The following is a 25,079-nucleotide window of genomic DNA, read 5'->3' as shown; positions in this document are numbered from 1 at the left end:
TTATAAATACCTGATTTCGGGCATAGGCAAGTACTTGGACATCTGAATCTTTGGAGCTGTGCCTGCAATTATTTACATACACAAAATTACAGAAAAAACAAAAGCTATTTGTTAGGGGCTGTAACATGGGCTGTCTGCTCTAGAGGTCAGAGCCAGAAATAGAGTCATGCTCGAGGGTCACATCAGCAGTCCAAACCAGAGTCAGCAACTGGGGTCAGGGCAAGGAAGCAGGATGAGGAAGCAGGGGAACAAGAACAGGGACGAGGCATGGTAACAGACATAGGGACAAGGAGAGAGAGCAGGAATGAGGAGCAGAAACCAGGCAAGGAAGCAGGGACTTGGTCACAGGGGTCACTGACAGCCTAGTTGCTCAGACAAGAGAAGTGACAGGAACAGGAAGCTTTGGACACCACCGGGTATAATCAGAAGTTTGCTGTTTGTAATCTGACCTCACTGAGTCAGCAGATGTAGCTTCTGGTGGTGGGGAATTAGCAGCAGTTCCCTTTGCAGCTCAGTGGGACAGAATAAGGCACCCCCTCAGCAGTCACATATGCCTGGGTTTGAGACCATCAGTGCCAAATCCCCCCTCCCTGGGCACCACGAGGCCAATCTTCTCAGGGTGATTGCTGTGGAAGGCCTGTGCTTTTGCAGGGACATGTACACGATGAACTGGCTCCCAAGAGTGTTCTTTTGGCCCACAACCCTCCCAAATCAATCAGATAGTACAGGGCCACTCTGCACATTTGGGAGTCCAGGATGTCATGGAGCAGGCACTCCTCATGGTCTTGGTCTTCAACTTGAATCAAGGCGTGGAGGTGGCATATCTGGCTGGGGAATGGATTATCAAGGAAAGGCTTCAGGAGGGAGACATGGAAGACTGGGGTGGATCTTCCAGGATCAAAATACATCAGGACAAAACAGATCGTGCTGGTGGGGGAGAGGTGAATATAATTGAACTGCTTGGTAATAGTAATACTAAAATTTAATATCCCTGTGGGGGTGGGGGAGACACCAAAGCAGCATTAAATGGTAGCATTTAATTTCAGAAAGGGGAACTGTACAAAAGTGAGGAAGTTAGTTAGACAGAAAGTAAAAGATACAGTGCCAAAAGAGAAAACCCTACAAGCTGCATGGAAATTTTTTAAAGACACCATAACAAAGGCTCAACTTAAATGTATACCCCAAATTAAAAAAACGGAGTAAGAGGACCAACAACGTGCCACCATGGCTAAACAACAAACTAAAAGAAGCTGCAAACGAAAAAGGCATCCTTTAAGAAATGGAAGTTAAATCCTGTTGAGGAAAATAGGAGCATAAAATATGGCAAGTCAAGTGTAAGAATATAATTAGGAAGTCCAAAAAAGAATTTGAAGAACAGTTAGCCAAAGACTCAAAAAGTAACAGCAAACATTTTTTTAAGTACATCAGAAGCAGCAAGTCTGCTAAACAACCAGTGGGGCCACTGGACGATCAAGATGCTAAAAGAGCACTCAAGGAAGATAAGGCCATTGCAGAGAAACTAAATTAATTCTTTACATCGGTCTTCATGGCTGATGATGTGAAGGAGATTCCCAAACCTGAGCAATTCTTTTTAGGTAACAAATCTGAGGAACTGTCACAGATTGAGGTGTCCTAAGAGGTGGTTTTGGAAAAAACTGATAAATTAAAGAGTAATAAGTCACCAGGACCAGACGGTATTCACCCATGAGTTGTAATTGTGGTATGTAACCTATCATTTAAATCAGCTTCTGTACCAGACTGGAGGATAGCTAATATGATGCCAATTTTTTAAAAACATTCCAAAGGCGATCCTGGCAATTACAGGCTGGTAAGCCTAACTTCAGTACCAGGCAAATTGGTTGAAACTATTGTAAAGAACAAAATGATCAGACACAGATGAACACAATTTGTTGGGGAAGAGTCAACATGGTTTTTGTAAAGGGAAATCATGCCTCAACAATCTACTAGAATTCTTTGAGGAGATCAACAAGCATGTGGACAAGGAGGATCCAGTGGATAGAGTGTCTTAGATTTTCGGAAAGCCTTTGACAAGGTCCCTCACCAAAGGCTCTTAAGCAAAGTAAGCTGTCATGGGATAAGCGGGGAGGTCTTCTCATGGATCAATAATTGGTTAGAAGATAGGAAACAAAGGGTAGGAATAAATGGTCAGTTTTCAGAATGGAGAGAGGAAAATAGTGATGTCCCCCAGGGATCTGTATTGGGACTAGTACTGTTTAACATATTCATAAATGATCTGGAAAAAGGGGTGGAGTCAGGAGGCAAAATTTGCAGATGATACAAAACTACTCAAGATAGTTAAGTCCAAAGCAGACTGCGAAGAGTTACAAAGGGATCTCATAAAACTGGGTGACTGGGTAACAAAATGGCAGATGAAATTCAATATTGATAAATGCAAAGTAATGCACACTGGAAAACATAATGCCAACAATACATATAAAATGATGGGTTCTAAGTTAGCTGTTACCACTCCAGAAAGAGATCTTGGAGTCATTGTGGATAGTTCTCTGAAAACATCCACTCAATGTGCAGCGGCAGTCAAAAATGCTAACAGAATGTTGGCAATCATTAGAAAAGGGATAGATAATAAGACAGAAAGTATCATATTGCCTCTGTAGAAATCCCTGGTACTCCCACATCTTGAATACTGTGTGCAGATGGGGTCGCCCCATCTCAAAAAAGATATATTGGAATTAGAAAAGGTTCAGAAAAGGGCAACAAAAATGATTAGGGGTATGGAACGGCTTTCATATGAGGAGGGATTAATAAGACTGGGACTTTTCAGCTAAAAAAGAGACAACTAACAAGGGATACGATAGAGGTCTATAAATCATGTCTATAAAAAAACCTTCAAAAGCAGATTGTTATATCAGTAGCTGCTTAAATCTTTCACATACAAGTTCATCTTATCCCATTGATTGACATGAGAACTATGGAAAGGAAAGAGGGTAGAGGGGGATTAAAAGTATTATAATGGAATGTGCATCATTGGGTGGGAGTGGGGTAGGCAGAACACCACACAGGGCTTTAGCAGACCAAGAAGTCATAAAATGACCCTCAAGCGGGCCTCCCTGGAGAGAGGATGTCCTGAAGCTTCTCCCAAGATTTACAGATCAGAACCTCTCTAATGTTTCAACATCAGGGCACCAATTCAGCAAAGCACTTAAAGATGTCAAACTTTGAGCTTGTGTATAAAAGCATCTCTATTATAGTTATCTGGAGTTAAGCAGGTATTTATGTGCTTTCTGAATCAAGGCCTGGGATGCATGTTCCATTATATAAGGCAAAACATCTAGGCTATAATTTTCTTATCTGGGTGCAATATTTAAATCTAAGTCTAAATCTGGAACCTAAATAAGTACTCTCATTTTCACAGGTGCTGAGCCCTTGCAATGCCCCTTGACTTCAATTGTCCTTCAAGTCACCTTTTGGGCCACCCCTGGATAGCTCCTGCTTTTTCCTTTTGAAGCTCTACATTGCTGTATAATACAGAATACTTGCTCCTCTGGCCTGAGTTTGAAAAATCAGATCTTTTGGTGTTTAGGTAACTAACTCATGGATATTTAATTTTTTCAAGGAATTTATATAAAATGCAGCCTAGAAAGATAATAGAGTAATTGTTCTGACACCTCACAGACTGCCATCCCACACAAGCTACAGTAAATAACTCCTCCACATATTTCTTCATCTGCATTAGAAAGCCTCTTTAGCCAATTCCCTTTTTCTTACATGTAGTTTAAAACAGAGGCAGTTCTTTTCCACTTCTTATTCTCTTTCACCCCTACAGCTATGTTACAGTGCCAAAGCATTCCCATAAGTATTTGCTCAAACACAACTGGTTTGACCTTGAAGAACTTAGAAGCAGAGGGAAAAATCCTGTATGACCCCAGCTTCCTGATGCCGCCTAGAGTAACTCTTTTGAATTTTTCTCCTTTTCACCATCTAACATCTGGCTATCACATATGACCTCCATCCACCTCATCCTCTCCTCTTCTTTCCTACCCTCTGTCATTCTCTTCCCCACCATCCCCACTCCTTTCACCCTCCCCTGCTGCTTCAGAACTCATCCCTCCACCTTTTCACTGTTGCCCAGCATGCCTACCCTCAGTAACGAACAAAAACCCATGAAGCAACCACAAGCATTTACATATCTACTAATATGGCCATTATCATCATCATCACACCTACATCACTACAATTCTTTAACACTATCGCTAGTATTAAGACAATAGGTCACAATCACCATAATAAATGCACAAACCTAAGCCACCCTATGATTTCTTGTCCCCTTTTTTCCTTAACCTTTCCCCCTACCCATCTGTCTCCTGAATGCTTAGATTGTAAGATCTTTAGGAGAGAGATTAGGCTTTCTATTTATTTACACGACACACACATTTTGGAGTGCACAGTAAATTATTAACAATAAAAGTCAACTTTCTCTGGGGAATACCCAGCTTCTGATACTGATACCAAAATAGCAGAAGGCTATGGGATTGGGTGTCAAGGGCAGAGAAGGAGATGAACTTCAGGAGATGAATAGAAACTCACTTTTACCATTATTGGACCTCAATTCGTAGTGGAGAAAATGCAGCTTAAACAACAACTAAACCCAATTAAAAATATGAACACACATTTTGGATAGAGGAAAGATTTTTATAGATTTTTAACATTTCACATATGCAGGGGTCGGGTGTGTATATTGTGACAAAGTTCCTCCTCTGCCTGGGTGGGTCCTGCGCTTATTGGCGGATTTGCTTGCCTCAGAGATTCATGGCTGCCCGCAGTTTGGCCACTTTTGCTAGTGGCTCAAACCTGCCGTTCACTCATCTAACCTCATTGCTGGCCAGCATGGGGAAAGGGAGGAGAACAATCCCTGCAGTCTCTGCTGACCCACCCAGTGGGTCGGGGGATAGGCCAGGAACCTTCCCCTCTGGTGGGACCCACAGTCCAGGTCACCTCCTCTTGTCTCAAATAGGGAGTTGAGGGGACTGGGGGGAACCCAGGCCCACCCTCTAGTCCGGGTTCCAGCCTAGGGCCCTGTGGATTGCAACTGTCTACAGTGTCTCTTGTAACAGCTGTGTGACATCTACAACTCCCTGGGCTACTTCCCCATACCTCATCCCAACACCTTCTTTACCCTCACTGCAGGATCTTCCTCCTGAAGCCTGATCACGCTTGTATTCCTCAGTCCTCCAGCAGCACACTTTCTCACTCCCTGCTCCTTGCACACACACCCCCTAACTGATGGGAGGGCACCTTAGAGACTAACCAATTTATTTGAGCATAAGCTTTCGTGAGCTACAGCTCACTTCATCGGATGCATACTGTGGAAAATACAGAAGATGTTTTTATACACACAGACCATGAAAAAATGGGTGTTTATCACTACAAAAGGTTTTCTCTCCCCCCACCCCACTCTCCTGCTGGTAACAGCTTATCTAAAACCTTTTGTAGTGATAAACACCCATTTTTTCATGGTCTGTGTGTATAAAAACATCTTCCATATTTTCCACAGTATGCATCCGATGAAGTGAGCTGTAGCTCACGAAAGCTTATGCTCAAATAAATTGGTTAGTCTCTAAGGTGCCACAAGTACTCCTTTTCTTTTTACATGTCCTTTGAAAACAAATTTGAATCCTTAATTGAAGCTAGCATCAACCAAACAGTTAGGCTAAGAAGAACAACACCAGGCAAAGAAAGAGAGAGAAGGGAACTTTCTGCTCAAGTGTAATGTTTCAAGCATAAGGATGGTCCTAACATCTTCACAAACCCTTTCCAAACTCCAATCACTCACCTGCTGTATGCATCATTTCTAATAGATCTACAGATTTCATTAGTGAAGTAAAAGGGGCTGGTTGTTTAGTGGTGCCCTTCATAATCTTGGAATTCCCCTCATGATTTGCAGGAGTCTAAGAGCAACCCAATCAGAAGACATGCAAACATGGCCCCTGCCTTGATTTCACCAGAAGCATCAAGGGAAAATGAGCTTCCCCACCATCAGCATGCAAGGCTCTCACCACCAGTCTGTCTGATGGTCCATAAGTGTGGTGCTACAACGTCACATATTCCTCTCTGATCATCTCGGTTTCCACATATTGACAGCTGTATTATTATATAAGTTCCTCTGGTAAGCGAAGGTTGTTCATATGTGGGAGTGGGGAAGCAGTGGTTAGATGGTAGCTTCCTTATCCCAATATACTTCCACTAGATTAATAATTCTAATTATAAATTGTCCAGCAGCATGTATAAACTGCTTGGCGCTTACATCCACCTTATTTTCCAGGTTACTATAAGAACCACTGCAATTCAATTGACTTAAGTGGAGTTTCCCTGGGAGAACTCACATTGTCAGAAATGGTAATTAGCTAAACAACTTGGATTATCATTGCTGCACATCTCTAATTTGATTTGATTAATCATAATCCAGCTGTGTGATCAGCATTGGTGTCAAAGGAGAAGACATTGTGAAGTTGCAATCTTTCATCGAAAAATGGAAACAAAGTTTGGTTTTCTAAAAGGAAAACTGTTCCATGGTATAGACAGGCCTCTGACCTTTAGTCTGCGATCCTCATCTCCACTGCACAGAGAATTTACAGACACTTTAAATGATTTCCAGGCTGGATTTAAGTTATTCATCACAACCTGTGAAGGAAAAGAAAGAAAGGAAAATACTTGACATCTTCATGTTTCAAAATAGAATGCTAAACAATAACTATGACTTTCAACACAGTATGTTAATCAGAAAGGGGAAAATGTGTAGAGAGTAAACCTTTAATCCATCAAATTATATTGTTGGCAATGTTTTTGTAGCAATCCACTGGACAAGCAAAGACTGTTCTGCTTAATGAAATCTTTTCTATGTGTACTGTTATGCTTGGATGGCAACAAGAGAGATTAATACAGATTAGGCCCTGATCTAAAGCCCAGTGAAGACCACAGGAGTCCTCCTACTGACGGCAGCGGGCTTTGGATGAGGCTCTTAAAAAACAACAGCCTGAGCTAACTAAAAGCCCAGTGTGTTAAAGCCCTTGAAAATGTTTGACGTTTAAAGAGTTCATACAAGTACTCTTTACTGACATAGTGACTGCTGACCAATTAGTTACCCGGGAGCAAATCCTGCCCCCGTCCCTCCAACAGATGGAACAAGCCCTGAATGTAGCAAAGTCTTTGTGGGTCTACTGTGAAAAGATGTAGAGAGCTAGCCCAAGGACCCAGACCCCTGCATGCCACAGGACTGTGTTCCAGTCAAAGCAGCAGTGTTGGAAGCGACTGTGTCTGCACTAGCAGCAATGTACTGTAGCCCGGTGTACATAGGTGTGGTTGGGGGGAGGATTCCATCTACTCTGGCCCCCTGGACCTTTCCCACACACAGCCCATTTTCTCAGGTTTTTTGTTAGGAAGAGGATATGGCCCATGGTATGTGCTGTACCAGGTTATTTACCATGATGGTAAGTACCAGTGCCATGCAATTAGAAAGTTAATGATATGGTCTGAATTCTGGATTCAGATTCTTGCCTGTGGCTCCCACAGACTGCAATAGGAGTCGGGCATAGATGCCCGAAGTCAAAATCTGATTCAGTGACTAATTTTTCACAGAATTTTGATTCTCCACTTTGGAATCCATGAAGGATCCGACCCTTTTGTTCTTACGTTGGTAAAATTCCCACTGAACACAGTCTTGGAGCTCGGACAGTGGGATCAAGCCCAAAGACACTAAAAAGGGCAAGAGCAAAAAATAGAAAGTTGGGTATATGCAGGCAGAGTGGTCCATCTGGAGAACCAGTCAAAATAAAGAAAAACAGCCCTGGAGCACCCACGGAGTCAGTGTCTATGGCAAGTGTTACCTGCAAGGCAAAGTAAAGGCTGGCAGAATCCTGAGAAGTCTGCCTAGAGTGGCTAACAGACTAGGGTGACAGGAGGTGTCACCCCATTTGGCACCCGCAAGTCTCTCTTTTGCTAAGGCACAGGGGTAACAAGGTCACCTAGAGTAGGGGTTCTCAACTTTTTTTTTTCTGAGCCTGCCCCCCCAACATGCTCTAAAAACTCCACAGCCCACCTGTGCCACAGCAACTTGTTTTCTGCGTATAAAAGCCACGGCTGGTATTACGGGGTAACAAGCAGGGCAATTGCCTGGGGCCCCACGCCACAGGGGCCCCAACAAAGCTTCATTGCTCAGGCTTCGGCTTCAGCCCAAGGTGGTGGGGCTCAGGGACCCAGGCGTCAGCCCCATGCTGTGGGGCTTTGGCTTTCTGCCCTAGGCCCCAGCGAGTCTGACGCTGGCCTGTTTGACAGACCCCCTGAATCCTGCTTGCAGTACCCCGGACCACTGATTGAGAACGACTGACTTATAGTTCTGGGTGCCCCGAGAAAGTGTCACCCCATCAAACACAATTATATGCTGTAAATTAAATTAAGCATGCATTTTAGGTTCCAAGAACATTCTCTTCTCACTCCCAGCAGGACTAGCTGTACTGAAGCCAATAGTTATCCTTGTGTGAAACTGGAGGGAAAGGAGTAAGTAGAACCTCAGTGAGTCAGTGTGGGTGCTTGGGAGTGTCCTTTGAAATAAAACTATTGAGAAAAAACTATTCCTTGCTACAGAGCAGCAGTGCCCTTGGAGAATAAAACCAGACCATTACTCACCTCAGTCCTGTGGACGAGCTGCTGCGTGGCGTCATCATTCATCCGGAAAATCTCCAGAAATGGATCAGATTTGCTGAAAAAATCCTAGAATAAAATTCAGAGCACTTTACTCTTGAGACCCATTAGAGTGTACCCACAGCACCCCTCTGCTTCCCTGCTAATGAAAAAGAAATGCTAATTCTGTTTCAGTGAGACCATTAGGTATCCCACAACTATCTTTTATCCTTACTCGTCCCACCAGGACTTACACAATGGTTCCGCTGGTCTCAGTTTGGCTATTCAATCATGGCGATAGGAATTGTTTACAGTAATATAGTGGCCTGCTTTCTCCTTTAATGATAAACTGCCCCACCTGTACCCAACCTGATTCCTGCTAAGTGCAGCCTATCTACCGGATTTATTTCTGTCCTAAATATGAGTTTGGTCATTTATCATCAGTTTTATTATATTTGTCAAGCTGGACCAGATTTCAAAGGAGTTACACCATGGATGAATTTAGTCCTATTTAGATAACCCAAACAGAATTTCAGTGGCTGGGATATAATTCTATTGTCAACAAACATTAGCAGAGGCAAGCTATACTGGAGGCTTGGTGATGTATTCTTAGGGAAAAGAGTCCTCCTAAGTATTAAAGACATGACCTAGTGTTTAAACAATAAACAGAACAGGGGAAAAGGGAAGCTACTAGATGCCCCTAACTATGGGCAAATCCAAAATATCTCATCATTACAAATAATCCTTTTTGGGCACTTCGCCTCAGAGTCTCAGTTCTGCTATTATGCACTGCATGCAGCTGATTGTAGGGGAGGGCTGCAAGTGTTTACTGGACCCCCATCCTGGATCCTGTTCCTGATGAAGCACTGAGCATCGTTTGAGCTGCTCTAAACTATGCTGCTGTCTATAGCCCCGAGAGGCTGCTACTAAAGCTGCCGACTGTTGGAGCACAGCAACGTTCTGACCATGGCCCCTTTTCTCTCAACCACACCCTCCTACCGGCCCCCTGTAGCAAGGAATCCCTAGGTAGATGGTTAAATCACCTTTCCAAATGCAGCAGAAAGCAGCTGGAGCATGGGCAAGGATGTGGCCTATTATTTGAAATGCACAAACTCAGTATAGGCCCTGATCCTGCAAAAATGTAGGCATGTGAGTAACCTTATGCACCTGACTAATCTCACTGTAGTTAATGGGAGTAGTCATAAACATACAGTAAATGGTGGTAAGAGTCTGCAGGATCAAGCAGTCACAATGCAGGTTTTTAAAAAGTTTTAATAAACCTAATATGAACACAAAAGCATTTATGGATCTTTGATAAAAGTAATTTCAAAGCAAACCATCCACCCCCTACCCCCGAAAATTCCTCTGCAGTACTGAAAATTCAAACAGAACAACAACATTTTGTGAGTACAAGAGAAAAAGAAAACTGGAAATAGACTCAAACAAATAAAGAGAATCAACACAGTGTCACTCTAGTTCAGTTTCATGAAAACACTAAAGAACTGGCTTTAGTGGAGTGCCCTAAATACATTATTTTTAAATCTATGCTGTTTTCATAATCTAGGAAAGGAAGGATTTTTAATTTATGAATTTTAGCTTATGGTGTCTCCTTAAATAATAAGAAAAATCCAATTCTTTCTGAACCTATGCAGTAAACATCACTTAACATTAAAGTTCCTTAGTAACAACTGAGAAAAAGTCTATGCTGAAGAAACACTTATCTGCTAAGAGTGTTATCAAATTTTGTTTCATAGTTATTAATGTTTTCAAACCATTTCAGCTGTTACAGTATGTTTCTCAGCATGTTAAGCTTTATTTTATTTCACAATAATATTAGAGCAGTCCTCTTTCTGGAAGATGTATCGTGCAATAAAGGTTTAACGTCTAAGTGTTTTAATAATGTTAAATGATTCATTAAACGTGTGCCAGTGATATAACGCACAATGTTCTTTCAATACAAAAAGAAGTTACATAATTTTAACACAAGCACGCGACTTACAGTTTCAAAAGCAACAAGTGAATTTTGTTCGCTCAAATTTTGGGTACCCAACTTGAAATGTCTTCAGGTAGCTTAATCTTTAGATTGTGGGTGCTGAATGCTTTCTGAAAAATCAGGCACCTTTGCGGGGTCTTAAATTGAGCACCAAAATGGCAAAAATCACTCGCCACTTTTGGAAAATTAGGTTTATAACTGCATTGCTAACAAACTGCAGTGCTAAAAATATCCTTGAACAGCATAAACCTAAAAGTGAAATGGTCTTTTATTTCATACACATCACAGTTTGAGACTCTTTTTTCTCAAGTTAATTTCCCCACAATAGGAAAACAATAGTTTGTCTGCCTGAGTGCTCAAACGTGGATTACAGCATTCAATAAATGTACCTGCTTGTTAGGGTAATTGTAAGGTAGCTACTCATGTAATACAAGCATTCTGGAAGTTACTGTTCTCCTGTGGAGAGTTTCCATTAGATCTCTTGAAACAAAGGTCCGCTATCTGAGCTACGTGGGTTTCAGTAAAATATGAAATTGTAGTGCTACCTTCCAAATGTGTACTACTATAAAAATGTAACCTTTATTGGCTCAATTAGGGCAAGTTTTGATAGCTGTGGGTTTTTTATAGTTTTGCCTGAGATGCTACAGCCTTTCCCCTTAAGAGAAACTGACAGTTTGTTTCACTTATTCTATTATCCTCAATCGCCACTGAAGCTTTATGAAAAAATCTTCACCAGTGATTAAACTAGCAACAGACCCTTTTTGTCTGCCAAACCCGTATTTCTATTATAAAGTAGGTAGATTTTTTTTGAAAAACAACACTTGGCATTTTAAAAAGGGCAGTAAATACTCATAACATGAATGAGCAATAGCCAAACTAGCAGTGGTGTTTTCCCATCTGGACCAGCACCACCATCTTGCGAATAGCTCTATGAATGGTCTGGTGGTTCCTTACTATTTAGGGCTCTTGCAGAATGCATGGGTTCCCATCACACTTGCAAAATGAGGCCACTGAATTATTTGTTGAGTTTTATCTTCATCAGCTGTGTCACACATATTTGTAGTTGTGGGCTTATTACCAGCAAGCAGAACCTGGATCTCTGAGCCAACACATCAGTCTGATTTTGAATGGGATATTGTAGGCCAGTAATACGTCTCTGAGTCCTGGATTGTCCCCTTGAAGAAGGAAGCCCTTCACCTGTGGAGCTTTGCCTCTCTCATGCCAAAGAGGGGCTCAGCCATCTCCATGGCACTATTTTTCCACCTACCCTCACACCCAGCTGAGGATGCGCCACGTGGGAGAAGGGAGTGGGGACTGGACAGGTCAGATGAGGAGTGAGTGGGCTGGGGCAGGGCTGTGGTTGGGACACATATATCATCCCCTTCCGAGCCCCATAAAGCTTAGCGTGAATAAGTAATGAAGCTTGGGACAGTTATTATTTCCACAGGAGACTTCTTTTGTTGAGAGATGGGGAGGCTGCCTGTGGCCATAGCTGTGTGGAGGGACAGGGCCTCTGTGTGGATAGCACTGGTCTCTTGTGGATTCTAGGAGCTCCACAAGGTTTCTCAGGTAGGTTCCAAACATTTTTCATGAGGGGAAAACTCCATCCCCATGACTGAAGGAGAAGAGATGATCTTGCTCTAAAACAGGGCTTGACAATGTACATATAAGTACTGTATTCTATAGGTGACACCAGTCCACCTGGTCAGTGATCTGTTAGTTTAGAGGCCTCTAACTGAACCTTAATGGGATGAACCTTCATGAATTTTCAGATCAAGCATATCTATAGTTGCATATTACAAAACAGTTTGCTATGGCTGGGAAGGTGCCATTACAGAATATTGACTAAGTCATCTCAGTCATATAAAGCTTGCACCTCCTAAAGATGGTTCAAATTAAATGACGTCCCTCCAAACAAACCAGCAAGTAACATTTTCTAAAACTATTTGACTTTTAAATAACAAAATCCCTGCCCTATGAATACAGTAATATATGCTAAAATAACTTAATGATAGCCTTGATTAGACCATTCAGTCCACAAGGAAATTTTATTAATTAAAAAATTATTACTTAACTGATCCATCAGATCAAACACAAGATAACAAAAAGAGCAGGTGCCACATAAGGACCCTTTGGGCTTGTCTTCACTACCGGGAGATCAACACTGCCGCAAGCGGTGGGTCCAGTGAAGACCCGCTAAATCAATGGCAGAGTGCTCTCCGCTCGACCCCAGTACTCCACCTCTCCGAGAAGAGTAAGGTAAATGGACTGGAGAGTGTCTCCCATCGATGCAGTGCAATGAAGACACCGGGGTAAATCGACCTAAGCTATTTTGACTCCAGCTATTTTATTCACATAGGTAGAGTAGTGTTACTTAGGTCGACTTACCCTGGTAATGAAGACAAGCCTTTTGCTAATTTAGATATGCCCCATAAACAGATACCCTGTGCTTAAAAGACTCTCTAAAACTACCGTGAAGTGAATATAGCTCAAGTGCTGAAGCATAGCTTGCATTAATCCTTTTAACTGGACTCATAACAGCCACAATCACAACCCTCTCAATGCTATTTTCAGCAGATTATGTGGTATGCTCATGGGAAGGAAATGGACAGTTGAAACACCTGCTATGCTGTACCTTTCCTTTTTCTTTTGTGGACATAACAGCATGAATGACAGCTGAAGTGAATGTTAAACAATGATTTTAAAAAGCAGTGACTAAAGTTAGTTTCTTAAATCCACATTTTGGCACCTAAATAAATGATCTGATTTTCATTGAGGATCCAGCAACTCCCAGTGAGAGGATAATTCATCTTCCAGATGGGAATCATCATTTATGGTCATTAAAGATGCTAAATACAGGGATGCTATTAACCCTTGTGTCCTAATCAAATTCCAGCACTGTTGATTATATTCTGCCTACCTACATTTTCAGTTAATATGCTATTATTCCTCACTTATGGTCTGAGCCTCCAATCACTGTGCACATACATAACTCTACTCCTATTGATATAATTGAGCCACTCACATGCACAAACTTACATGTGCACATAAGCATTTTCAGGATCAGGCTCTTTGAGTCCCAAACTACTGTGTGGTATTAACATACGTTACTAATTAGGAACAGCGTAATAGCCAAGAAGGATCTGCATTCTAATGGTGGTTATAGGGATTCAGTACAAGAGTGACTATCTGATCTTCAATTATCTGAAATTCCCTGTTATCCAAAACAGGGTCATGGCCCCAGGACATCCATTAATTACAATGACGTTTCCTCTTCTACCTTAAATAATTAAATGCCTCCTATTACATTTGGATATTCAAGGTTGTGACTTATAGGCAAAGTTATTGGGGTGCCATAAAGGTGCCATAGAGAGATAAAGTATAATTAATAACAGTGGGCAACAAAGAGAGATAAAGATGAGTGAAGAGGTAGGTTTTAGTCTATGCACGGATTCCTGATTGAACTGGAGACGGCTTTGACAAACACATAAGAAGGAATCTTTCTCTCACATTTCAGATACATTTTGCTGAATAAAAAATATATATATATTGTCCAAGATGATGTAGAGTATTCAAACATTATGTTAAAATGCCTACTTTGAGTATTACATCTTGATTCCTTGTAAAAAGCTCACTTATCTTAGCACTTCTGATCTGTTGCATTTTAAATAAATGAGGTCTCAGCATAATTAAATTGTCTTGGTTTTAATTACATTCCCTTGAGGTTTTTTTAATTACTTTGCAACTTGAGGAAAGCCTCATTGGGAGCATTGATCTGAAATCTCTGATGTGTTTAATAACGTGAAGCAACAAAAATAGCTGTGGGGGAAAATCTTATTAAATCATATTTGCAGGCATTCTTATATCTTTCAATAAGGTTAATATCAAACAGCTTACCTTGTCATCTAATTTCCGTGCACTGAATGAAAGTTCAACATAGTCATCGTTGCCAGATAATTCTTCAGCAATCACCTAAATGAGAAGCTACATTTGAGTTTTGCATGTATAATGAAAGAAAATAAAATTAGGAAAGATGCCATTTACCAGCATAAAGAACAGGAGTACTTGTGGCACCTTAGAGACTAACAAATTTATTTGAGCATAAGCTTTCGTGAGCTACAGCTCACTTCATCGGATGCATTCAGCATGCATTTACCAGCGTGTGGACTATAGACCCTATCAGCTGGAAACTGACAGTCATCTTCCAAGAAACCAGACGCCTAGCTAGCAGAGATATCAAAATAGGTCGAAACAGTACACTTTCCTCTGGCAAAGTATTTTGCCTCTAACTGAGTGGAAGATGTTTATAAAACAGGTTGTTAATTTTTAAGATAGTTCTATGCAACCTGCCATGATAAATAGAAAGACAAGGAATGAAATTACCTGTAATTAATTACCATGAAATTCAGGCCTTGTCTGCAGTAGGAGGGTTTTGCTAGTATAGTATAGTATAGCATAGCATAGCATAGCCCGATAGTGGAGATGCAGCTATATCAGCATAAAGACACTTACACTGGGGGATAATCTATACTATGAAGGCTTTGCTGGTATAGCTACACCAGCAAAACCCGTACTGGAGATGCAGCTTAAACCAGTTTAGTTAAATCATCTCTCCAAACAGCATAAGCTCTGTTGGCAAAATGACTCTTTTGGCTAGTATAAGCTGCTTCTGCAAATGGGTGGGGTGGGAGAGGGGTGAGGAGGAGAGGTCTGACCCATATCTACATCAGCTAGAAGTGTGTGACATTTTCACATTCCTAACCAATGTCGCTACGGGCAGCAAAACTTTGTAACGTAAGCCTAGTCTGGTATAGCTTATGCCAATTCTCCTGGCTGACATAAGGTAGGGCAGTATAAGCAGAGTTACTCCGATGGAACTGCATCTATACTAGTGCCATGTCTACAATAGCTATACTGGAATACTCTAGTAGCTTATATGGGCAAAACTGCGCTTTCACTGGTATAATTTATTCCAGCCCCCCTGAAATAAGCTACACTGGTAAATCACACCCCTGGCTGACACAGCCATGCCAGCAGAAGTCTGTAGTGTAAATATGGCCTTGGGCTTTTATTGGCATTGTTATGTCAGGAAAAACTTACACGCCTGACATAGGTATGCTGGTAAAACTTTTAAATGTAGAGCAGGCCTTAAATAGAGCTAGGGCATTGTACCTGAAAATGCCACCAAAAGCAAAATGACATTTCAGTTTTTTTCCAATTGAAAAATAATTTTCTGCCCACAAAAATGCTCCCACAAGACATTCCCCAAAAGAGAACACAAAACAGAGATTCATGCCCGTAGCCCACACATTCAGCAGCCGTATCTGTATCCCACCCAGTATCAAACCATAAGACTCCAAAACCTTGGAGGACTAGTAGGGTGACCGATGACATCCTTCAAACCGGCTAGGTACTGCCTGGGTCAGAGTGATAATCAATGTACTACAACATGATGCTTCTACTATTCTACTGTACAATTCTCAGGAGTCAACAGTGCTGCTTGAAGCCTCAAACTGTTGCAGCAGCATCTGCTGGGACTTTTGGGGACAAATAATAATTAAAAAAAAACAGAACAAAACTGGAGGCTGACTTTAGCCTACAAAATGTATGTCATATAAAACTGGTATTTGGTCACACAAAAAATTCACAAGCAGGGATGTGTGCGCACAAACCCCTAATTGCACATGAAAATACAATCACACATGCACACACACACATTCATTTTATATGTGTAAGTGAGACCTGAGTTGCTGAAAATTTGCCCCATAATGCATTAGATGATATTTCTGTTCCAGGTAGACTACTGGCTGGAAGGATCATGTAGGTAGGACACATCACCATTAGGACATAAGGATTTGTATACCAAATGTTAAGCTTCAGCAATATTTTATAATTGAGTTACAAATCCCTATTTATGAGCACTGACAGACCTCTCTTTGAGTGGTTGAAAAAGCACTGCTGTATTATTTTATTATTATGTAATAATAATATATTGATTAGACCATTCTAAAGGTAGCACCATACTAAAGATAATAGCACACCTATCTGGGACGTGAGCCTTTCCAATTCACTGAAGAATACGTAACTCAATAGGAGTCGTGCATTAAAAACAAGTTGCAACATTAACATTAGTAAATTCCCTATTTCACAGATGCTCCATATGTATCCTGGGACCAAAATGAATTAAAAATATTTCACTTTGATTTACCATGTTGAGACATCCAGGTTTTCAAACAATTATTTCTGTTTGAGTTCAACTGTTCTAATTTGAGTAAAGTCCATCTGCTTTACAGTACCATTGAATAGGAGCCAGGACATGTAAGCCTTAGCCCATGTTATTGACAGTAAAATTGTGTTAATATTTTCAATACCCAGGTAGAGAAGTAGTTAGCAAAACTATCTGCAGAAAGGCTAAGAATATGAACCTTCTTATTTATTTTGTTGTCATTCTAGGTTTCTGAAGGGAACTCTTAAATATTACTATTGCTTTGCACTTATGCAGCACCTTTCTGAGGATCTCCAACGGCAGCAGAAATGTCAATCAGCTAAGGCTCACAAGAGGCCAGTGAAGAGCGAAGTATTCTACCAGTACACTGAGGAATTGAGAGGTTAACTGACTTGTCCAAGGTCAGTCAGCTAGACAATGGCAGAGAGAGGAATATATCTTGAAAATCCTGATTCCAATTACTCGCTATAGCAACCAGGCAACATTGATTCTCAAACCAGGAGTTGCACTTTTGTAGTCCAAATCCTCACCTCGCTAGTCTCAGGTCTCATTATTTTAAATATTATTAAATATCCATAGTACAGCAGCACATGGAGTTCCCAACAAGTATCAGAACTCCCATGTCCTAGGAGCTGCGTTAACACATAAGAGGATTATGGACCTGATTCTCGTTCACACTAAGTCCCACTACATCAGTGGTCTCACCCTTTTTGGGCTCAGGACCCATTTGTAAATGTTGATGGCCTATCATGACCAAGTAAATAGGTTGGGGGCGAAGAAAAGTTGTGTCCTGCCCCTGGAGGGGGTGGGAGGCCCTAGCAGAAGTTGGGTCCTGCCCCTGGGGATGTTGCTTCTCTACACTCACCCCGCAGCACAATGAAGTCAATGGGGCTACTCAGATATATAAAACTAAGCACATGTATAAGTGTTAGAAAAAGCAGGCCTAAGTACATTTTTTTAGACTGTAAAGCATGGATTAGAAACAATCAATCAAATAGTAAAGCTTTCTTGCTCTGTACCTTTATCTGAATAATGCACTTGATGACACTTGAAAAAAAACAAAAATTACTTTCTTGCCATTTGTAGATTACAGCTATTTCCTCAGAAACATTCAAATAAATCAGAACGATTAAAACATTTTTTCAGTTAGGGATCATGCTAACAACTCAGTAGGAAACTTTTATGGAGAAGTAGTCACATTAGATATCTTTAAGCACGGGGAAAATATATTTAAGTCTGGCTTACTGTTATGGATGATTTCCCTGCCGTGTTCCCATGTTTCAGTAAGGATTTGGAGAGTTTCCTCTGTGAAACTATCTGTGCCAACACCAAAACAAAGGGAAAAAATTAGAAACTGTAGTAAATACATGGATTGTGATTTGATTTTTGTTATTGCAATTATTTATATTTGCACCTGGGAACCCTAATCAAGGATCAGAGTCCCATTGGGCAAGGCACTGTACAGATAGGTAACAAAAGTGACAGTCCCTGCCCCAGGGAGCTTACAGTCATGACATGACAGGCAGGATGCAACCAGAGGACAAAGGGGATGGGGAAGGGTGGGAGGATAGGGTAGAATTAACATAGTTGAGCAGAAAAGCAGAAGCTGCAGCTCATCGTTTGCTTAACTAATGACAGATGGGAGGCATCAGGGCAGAAGTAGGCTTTTTAAAAGGGTTTAAGTAACAAGATGGAAGCTTAAGACTGCCAGGGAGTATTTCCAATCCTTGAGGGGGCCACACAGGAAAAATAATTCAACACAACTAAGCTACCAAAAATTACAACAACATTGAGTCTCTTTCTACGAGGTATCACAGTCTGTTTTACACATTCTTTAAAAACCAACAACTTTAAATTCAGACATAAACAGGCTGCATCACAGCCTGAGTTCCAGCTTCATCTCCACAGGGGACCACACTTTGTCTGGAGCTCTATACAGCACACCGACACTTCTAGTGGGTGACTAATGTACATCATGTAAACATTATTCCAGGCATAATGATGAATTGTATGTTTTCCATTACAACAGCCAGTCGATTTCCATAACCTTGAGACATTTAAACTAGGCTATTAAAAGTAGGAGAAAAAATATATTGTAGGGAAAATTCCTACACTAGCCCACAATAAGCAAGTGATGTGGTGATAGACTGTAGTAAATGACCTCATTTCCATTATATGATTCTATACAAATGGTTTTCATTAGAAACATGTAAAAAAATTATGAAATACTAGATATACACTAAAAAAACCGAGGAGTACTTGTGGCACCTTAGAGACTAACACATTTATTTGGGCACAAGCTTTTGTGGGCTAAAACCCACTTCATCAGATGCATGGAGTGGAAAATACAGTAGTCAGGTATAGATAACACTAATTAAGAGAAAGTGTTATCATCAATTATTTGCATTGCAGTGGTTCCTAGGAGCCCCATTATTTGTTCAGAATGCCATTGTGTTAGGTGCCGTACAAACACAAGACAGAGAGAAGGTTCCCATCCCAAAGAATTTACAACCTACTATCAAATATGCACAAAACATGCAAAATAGAGCATGGTTTTGGTGTTAAAAACAATCGTTTCCCATTTTGTACAACACATTTTTAAGACATTATGGCCCAGATGCACACTCCATGACCTTTAAAGTGCAGTAACCTAGAAATGGAGACAAAAGTCACTCTTATGCAAAGCAAGCAAAAAAACAACAATTACCCACTGAAGAGACCATAAAGGAAAGGGAGTGGTTTATGCCTGCTCAGCTGATGTTCTGGGAATTTGTATGGATTTGAACAATATGCTAAATTAGTTACAGTAATTATCATAACAACTTTAACTAGCACACAGCGTACTAACTTAAAGAATAACATACTGAAAAGTACAATGGCAACCTGCACAAGTTTGATCCTGTTTTTCATTATCTCAGTGGGAAGCGGACTTTGAGCAGTCTCTGCAGTGGATAAGGAGGACTGAAGAATGGCACCCATGTTTTGCTTGCAGAATCACATATCTCAATCTCACACAGGCAACTAGCACAAAGACAATGCTGTTCTTTCTGATGCAATTCGCTGGACAGTGCCCCAGTGATGTGGGGCATAACCGAGGTAACACAACTGCTTTAACAGTGATAACAGCAGCCTTTGGTACGGGCGCAGCCAGAGCATGCTTAGTTTCACTTTAAGAAGTGGGGTCCAAGGAAGAAGCTGCTGCCATTAACTCTTTTAAAAATATATATATAGTTTAACTAATTCATTGCATGTAAGAATTTTGTTCAATGGCCACAAATACTGCGGATGAAACTGCTGTGTGGAGGCAGGAATTAAGTAGTGCACTAGGACTCTTGTGTTCTACTCTTGACTCTTCCAAAGATTATCCAATCGACACACATCTGCATCTCAGCCTACCCATCAGTCAAATGGGTTCAAGTAAAAATCACCGATCTCCTATGAGTTTAATTAACTTTTTTCAAAGACCTGTCAGAGACCCTCAGATGTTAAGCTCTACAGACATCCAAAGTATTATAAAGTTATGGGCTCTGTGCATAATGGAAGAAAGGGAAAGTATCTTCTGAAGCAGGAGAGCAAAATACTATTAGTTAGAATAATTCCTCCTTCCAATATGCTTTTTAGTCCTTTAGATGTACTACATTAATCTCTAACGTATGATAGAACTTGGATGGAAAACAATCACCCTCCACCTACTCACCTGGAGTTGCTCAGTTATCCTTACCCAGCCTCCATTAGTAATTCCAGCATTTTTGCCCGGAACTATTCACCCCATTTCAACTTCTAGCCTTCCTTTCGCTCCTTTGCAAGTTGTTCAAAGTACCAAGATGCACTGCACATAAAGTAGCTTGAAACTCTCGGGTCTTCACTTGTGTGGCAGCTACATGCATCAAAATACAGTGAATGGAATTTATTTTGACGTTCCTATTATTAGCTCATTTTAATGAGACCAGCTCTCTAAGCTATTAGTGTCATTTTGCCGCAGCAAACACTCTGCATATGTAAATATGTGTATTCGTGCGTGAACACCCACACGTTGTTAATCAAGTGGCCGGTAAAATGGATCCATCTGGCAGCTCTACGCCTGCATCATCGCCTCAAATAGTAATTAACAATTAAGATTTGCAGGCTGTCATTTAAATAATTGACAAAAAAATCAATTTTTACAAGCAGTAAATTGCCCTTTTTGTTTGCATGCTAAAAAAGTAGCTGTTAGGGGCTGGAATGGCTTTTTTTTTTTTGAAGCTGCCATCAATTATGAATCACATTTATTGCTTATCTATAGATGTAACATTACTTCCCCAACAGAACCATAAAAAGCGTTAGCTATTCTGGCTGCAAGCAAGCAAGTTTCAGCCAACTGGAACACATGAACATAGGAAGCAGCTGTTTAAGTTCAGAGTTACAAAGAGATGGTTGAACTTGCAATATGGCCAAAGGCAAGGCATTTATCAAAAGTCTTTTGTTTGTTAGACGTCTTTGGTTTGACTCCTACTTCAGCAATTCACAATTGAAAACTTTAGGGGAAAAGGTGTTTCGGCAACAGCGATGTGAAGAAGTGGCACAGAAAGTGAAAAATTTTCTCTTTCTACAAAACAGATATTGGGGAGCTGATTGGACCCTGTTTTTCCCAGCAGATTTTAAATACATTTTCATGAGGTCCCTGATATTGTACTGAGAACTGGAAATAGAGTAGAAAAAAACCAATGTTCCATTTAAAGAAAAAAACACCAGACACGTAATGACATTATGTATATTCAAATATATGCAAATTAGAAAGTAGCTTCATCCGGATTTCAAGATCTTCAACATTAAGGCCAAATTCTAAGATCGGTTACACTGAAAAAACTCCTTTGAAGACACTCTGGGCTTGCATTGCTGTACCTGAGCTCAAAATCTGGCCCAATGTGTTAAGGAGAGAGATGCGCCCAAACTAAAACTCTGGATCTTGAGGTGATTAAATCTGGATCCATATTTTGCACTTTGATTCCAGCTCCAGTTTAAAATGGTATGAAAGCTTGCTCTGCCTGTTTTGTTTTGTTTTGTTTTTGTTTTTTCAAAAAAAACCTGTGGGGAATATAGAAGTTATGACAGTGAAGATCTATGGCATTGGCAATGATTGTGTATAGTGCCAACTTCCCATAAAAAGCTCTGGCACTGTACATCAGAATTAACCTACAATATCTGTTACGTGAGCTTTGGTCCTTTTTTGACAAGCAATTACCAAGCATGCCAAGCTGCCAAGCCGGGTAGTGGTAGAAGTGGTTTTAAGATGTGCACAAAATTGACTGGGATAAATGTCCAAGATCATTTTCATTTGTGACATATGCCAGGATATGAACTCTGGTATCTGGAGGTTCAAAGGCTAGACTGGTAATCTAGTGTGTCAGCTTAAGCTCATGAGAGAACCACAGTAAAAAGAGAAAATAATTTAGTAGCTGTGGAATGTCCAGACCCCTGACTTATCTCTTTCTTAGATGAACAATAGCAATACCTGTAGAAAGCACCTTTATACTATGTCTACACTGTGTGTGTGTGTGTGTGTGTGTGTGTGTGTGTATATACATGCACATGTCCTGCTTAGCAGTTAAAGTAATAGCATACACCTCTACCCCGATATAACGCGACCCGATATAACACGAATTCTGATACAACGCGGTAAAGCAGTGCTCCGGCGGGGCTCTCCAGTGGATCAAAGCAAGTTCAATGTAATGCGGTTTCACCTCTAACGCAGTAAGATTTTTTGGCTCCTGAGCACAGCGTTATATCGAGGTAGAGGTGTACTTTCACTATTTCACCCCTTACCGCATTTAATTTTATTGTAGACACACACTGTTAGGATATAGATATTCAGGCCTATCTGTAAAGGCCTATACTCTAAGAATTTAGGTGTATTCTTATCACTTAGCTCGTTATAGAGGTATAAAAGAAAGAATCAAAATCACAGTCTGCCGGTGTAAGGTCCTTCTCTTACTGTGACAGTCTGAGGCCCTGTGCTTAGGCTAAGATCTTTGGCATAGCAACAGAGGCAGCCATAAGCTGGGAAGCGACCGGTCACATCCTCACATTCCAAACTAGTCACATTGAAATAAGGTGCTATTGGGCTGTTAGGAATACAATCCTGGCCTGATAATGCCTATCGCCTACAGAGAAAGGGAAGTGCCTAGAAGATGTAAAAGGAAACTTAGTTTGATAGCATCCTGTCTGGCAAGAACTCACTTATCAATAGCTGGGATGTGAAATCCTCATTTCTGTGTTTGTTCTATAACTGTAGTCCCCATTTCCCCATTGTTTGTCTGTATAATCTCTGTCTGGTTCTGTGATTGTTCCTGTCTGCTGATTAATTTTGCTGGGTGTAAACTAATTAAGGTGGTGGGATATAACTGGTTACATAATCATGTTACAATATATTAGGATTGGTTAGTTAAATTTCAGTAAAATGATTGGTTAAGGTATAGCTAAGCAGAACTCAAGTTTTACTATATAGTCTGCAGTCAGTCAGGAAGTGGGTGGGTGGGTGAGTGTGTGTGTGGGGGGGGAAATGGGAACAGGGAACGGGGGTGGTGAAATTGGAATCATGTTTTGCTAAAGGGGGAAATTGGAATCATGTTTGGCTAAGAGCAGGAATGGGAACAGGGACACAGGTGTAAGGCTCTGTGGTGCCAGAGCTGGGAAGGGGGACACTAAGGAAGGAAACTGGAATCATGCTTGCTGGAAGTTCACCCCAATAAACATCGAATTGTTTGCACCTTTGGACTTTGGGTATTGTTGCTCTCTGTTCATGTGAGAAGGACCAGGGAAGTAAGTGGGTAAAGGAATAAGCCCCCTAACACACACAATGCCCTCCCCCTCCCCCCAATTAAAATGCTGAGGGTTGTTGATGTTTCACCCATATTTGGAACAATGGTTCATTAAGACAAGATTAAAAGAACTGACCTACTCACGTTCACACTCTGTAGACCTCTCCCCATTACGTTATTGTCAACCCTCTCTCTCCACTGCTGCTGTATCCAGCCCCACTTTATGGATTACGTTCTCCATAACACATGCAACAGACTTCAAGATTGGATTTGAACCCTATAGTACTGATCAGTCCACAGCATTTTTAGAGATGAATTAAGGCTTTTTCCTATTTGCTATTGATTTTAAACAATGACAGCAGCCAGCCAGTCAGAACAGGATATTGAGGGGGAAAAAATCAGTGCCAACAACCATAACATAACAGGACCCAATGATATTGTTTGAACGGGTTGATCAATATTATAAAATGGTTTGAAATTCATTTAGTGTGTGGCGCCTCTAGCTCTTTGGGAAAAGCAGTTTTAATTCATTAATTTTTCAAGGATCAATGCAGTCATTCATATAGAAGATGCAATATGTAAAACAAAGCGTCAAGAACTGTGAAAAGTATTCCGATAACATAAGCCTCTGAGTTTCATGCCATACTGGAAACAATATAACTTGAAAGATCATGTGGAACACTCCGATACAAAAGAATGACTAAACTAGGCCCCCTACGGATTACAGAAGGATTTTAAACAGTTAGTAGAAGAAAGCTAACAAGATTGCTGCATGGGATAATTTTACAGCACTCTGAGCCAGCAGGAATAAAATGGCATTCACGTCCCACAAAGTACATTATTCAGCCCATTAATTAATTCAATTACTTCATTCTGAAGAGAGCACAGGCCAGATTTTTAGTGGTATTTAGGTGCCTAAATATATAGGCAGGCGCCTATCTTCATTTTTAGATGCCTAAATACCCTTAAAAATCTGGTCCTATGTCTTTTGCAGCATAAGAGTAGTCTTCAGTCTATTGCTCCACTATTCTTACACAGACTATTTCTATTAAATAGAATTTAAATTAATTCAGGTGTAATCATGGATCTTTTAGCCTTTTACCAACTTGAGAGCAGTGGCTGAAAGTGGATTAATCATCTTCAAGTGCATAATCCTGTTAATGACAAATAGTATTAAAAGTATATGTGAAGTAGTGACAATTATTATCAAGCAGCAAGATCCTTAATAAAATGTGTGTGTGTGGTGGGGGGAGTACGGGGGTCGGGGGGGGGTACTACATCCCAAAATAATATTTGCTCAGATTCATGCCATACAGGGACGCAAACATCTGCTTGACGGCAGCTGCAGCTGTTCTCCGGGGATGCTGCTCGCTACGACAAAAGGCAAAGTGATAAAGTGCAATAGTTT

At 40.8% G+C, this 25,079-nt stretch overlaps 1 protein-coding gene across 2 annotated transcripts in view; it reads right to left on the bottom strand.

Annotated features, from left to right (window-relative positions):
* CPNE4 (copine 4) overlaps positions 1-25,079 on the bottom strand; it is a 321,822-nt gene that overhangs the window by 106,542 nt on the left and 190,201 nt on the right. For both annotated transcript variants that reach the window (XM_074945561.1, XM_074945562.1), the window contains 4 exons: positions 18,120-18,191; positions 14,546-14,620; positions 8,662-8,745; positions 6,571-6,660 (listed from right to left, as the gene is read on the bottom strand). In XM_074945561.1, coding sequence (XP_074801662.1) covers positions 6,571-6,660; positions 8,662-8,745; positions 14,546-14,620; positions 18,120-18,191 — 321 coding nt within the window. The remainder of the gene's footprint in view (positions 1-6,570; positions 6,661-8,661; positions 8,746-14,545; positions 14,621-18,119; positions 18,192-25,079) is intronic.

The sequence above is a fragment of the Natator depressus genome, chromosome 2 (genome assembly GCF_965152275.1).
Source record: "Natator depressus isolate rNatDep1 chromosome 2, rNatDep2.hap1, whole genome shotgun sequence".
NCBI classification, from domain to species: domain Eukaryota; kingdom Metazoa; phylum Chordata; order Testudines; family Cheloniidae; genus Natator; species Natator depressus.
Note: the sequence above shows the minus strand (reverse complement) of the source record. Positions and strands in the feature narration are given on the sequence as shown.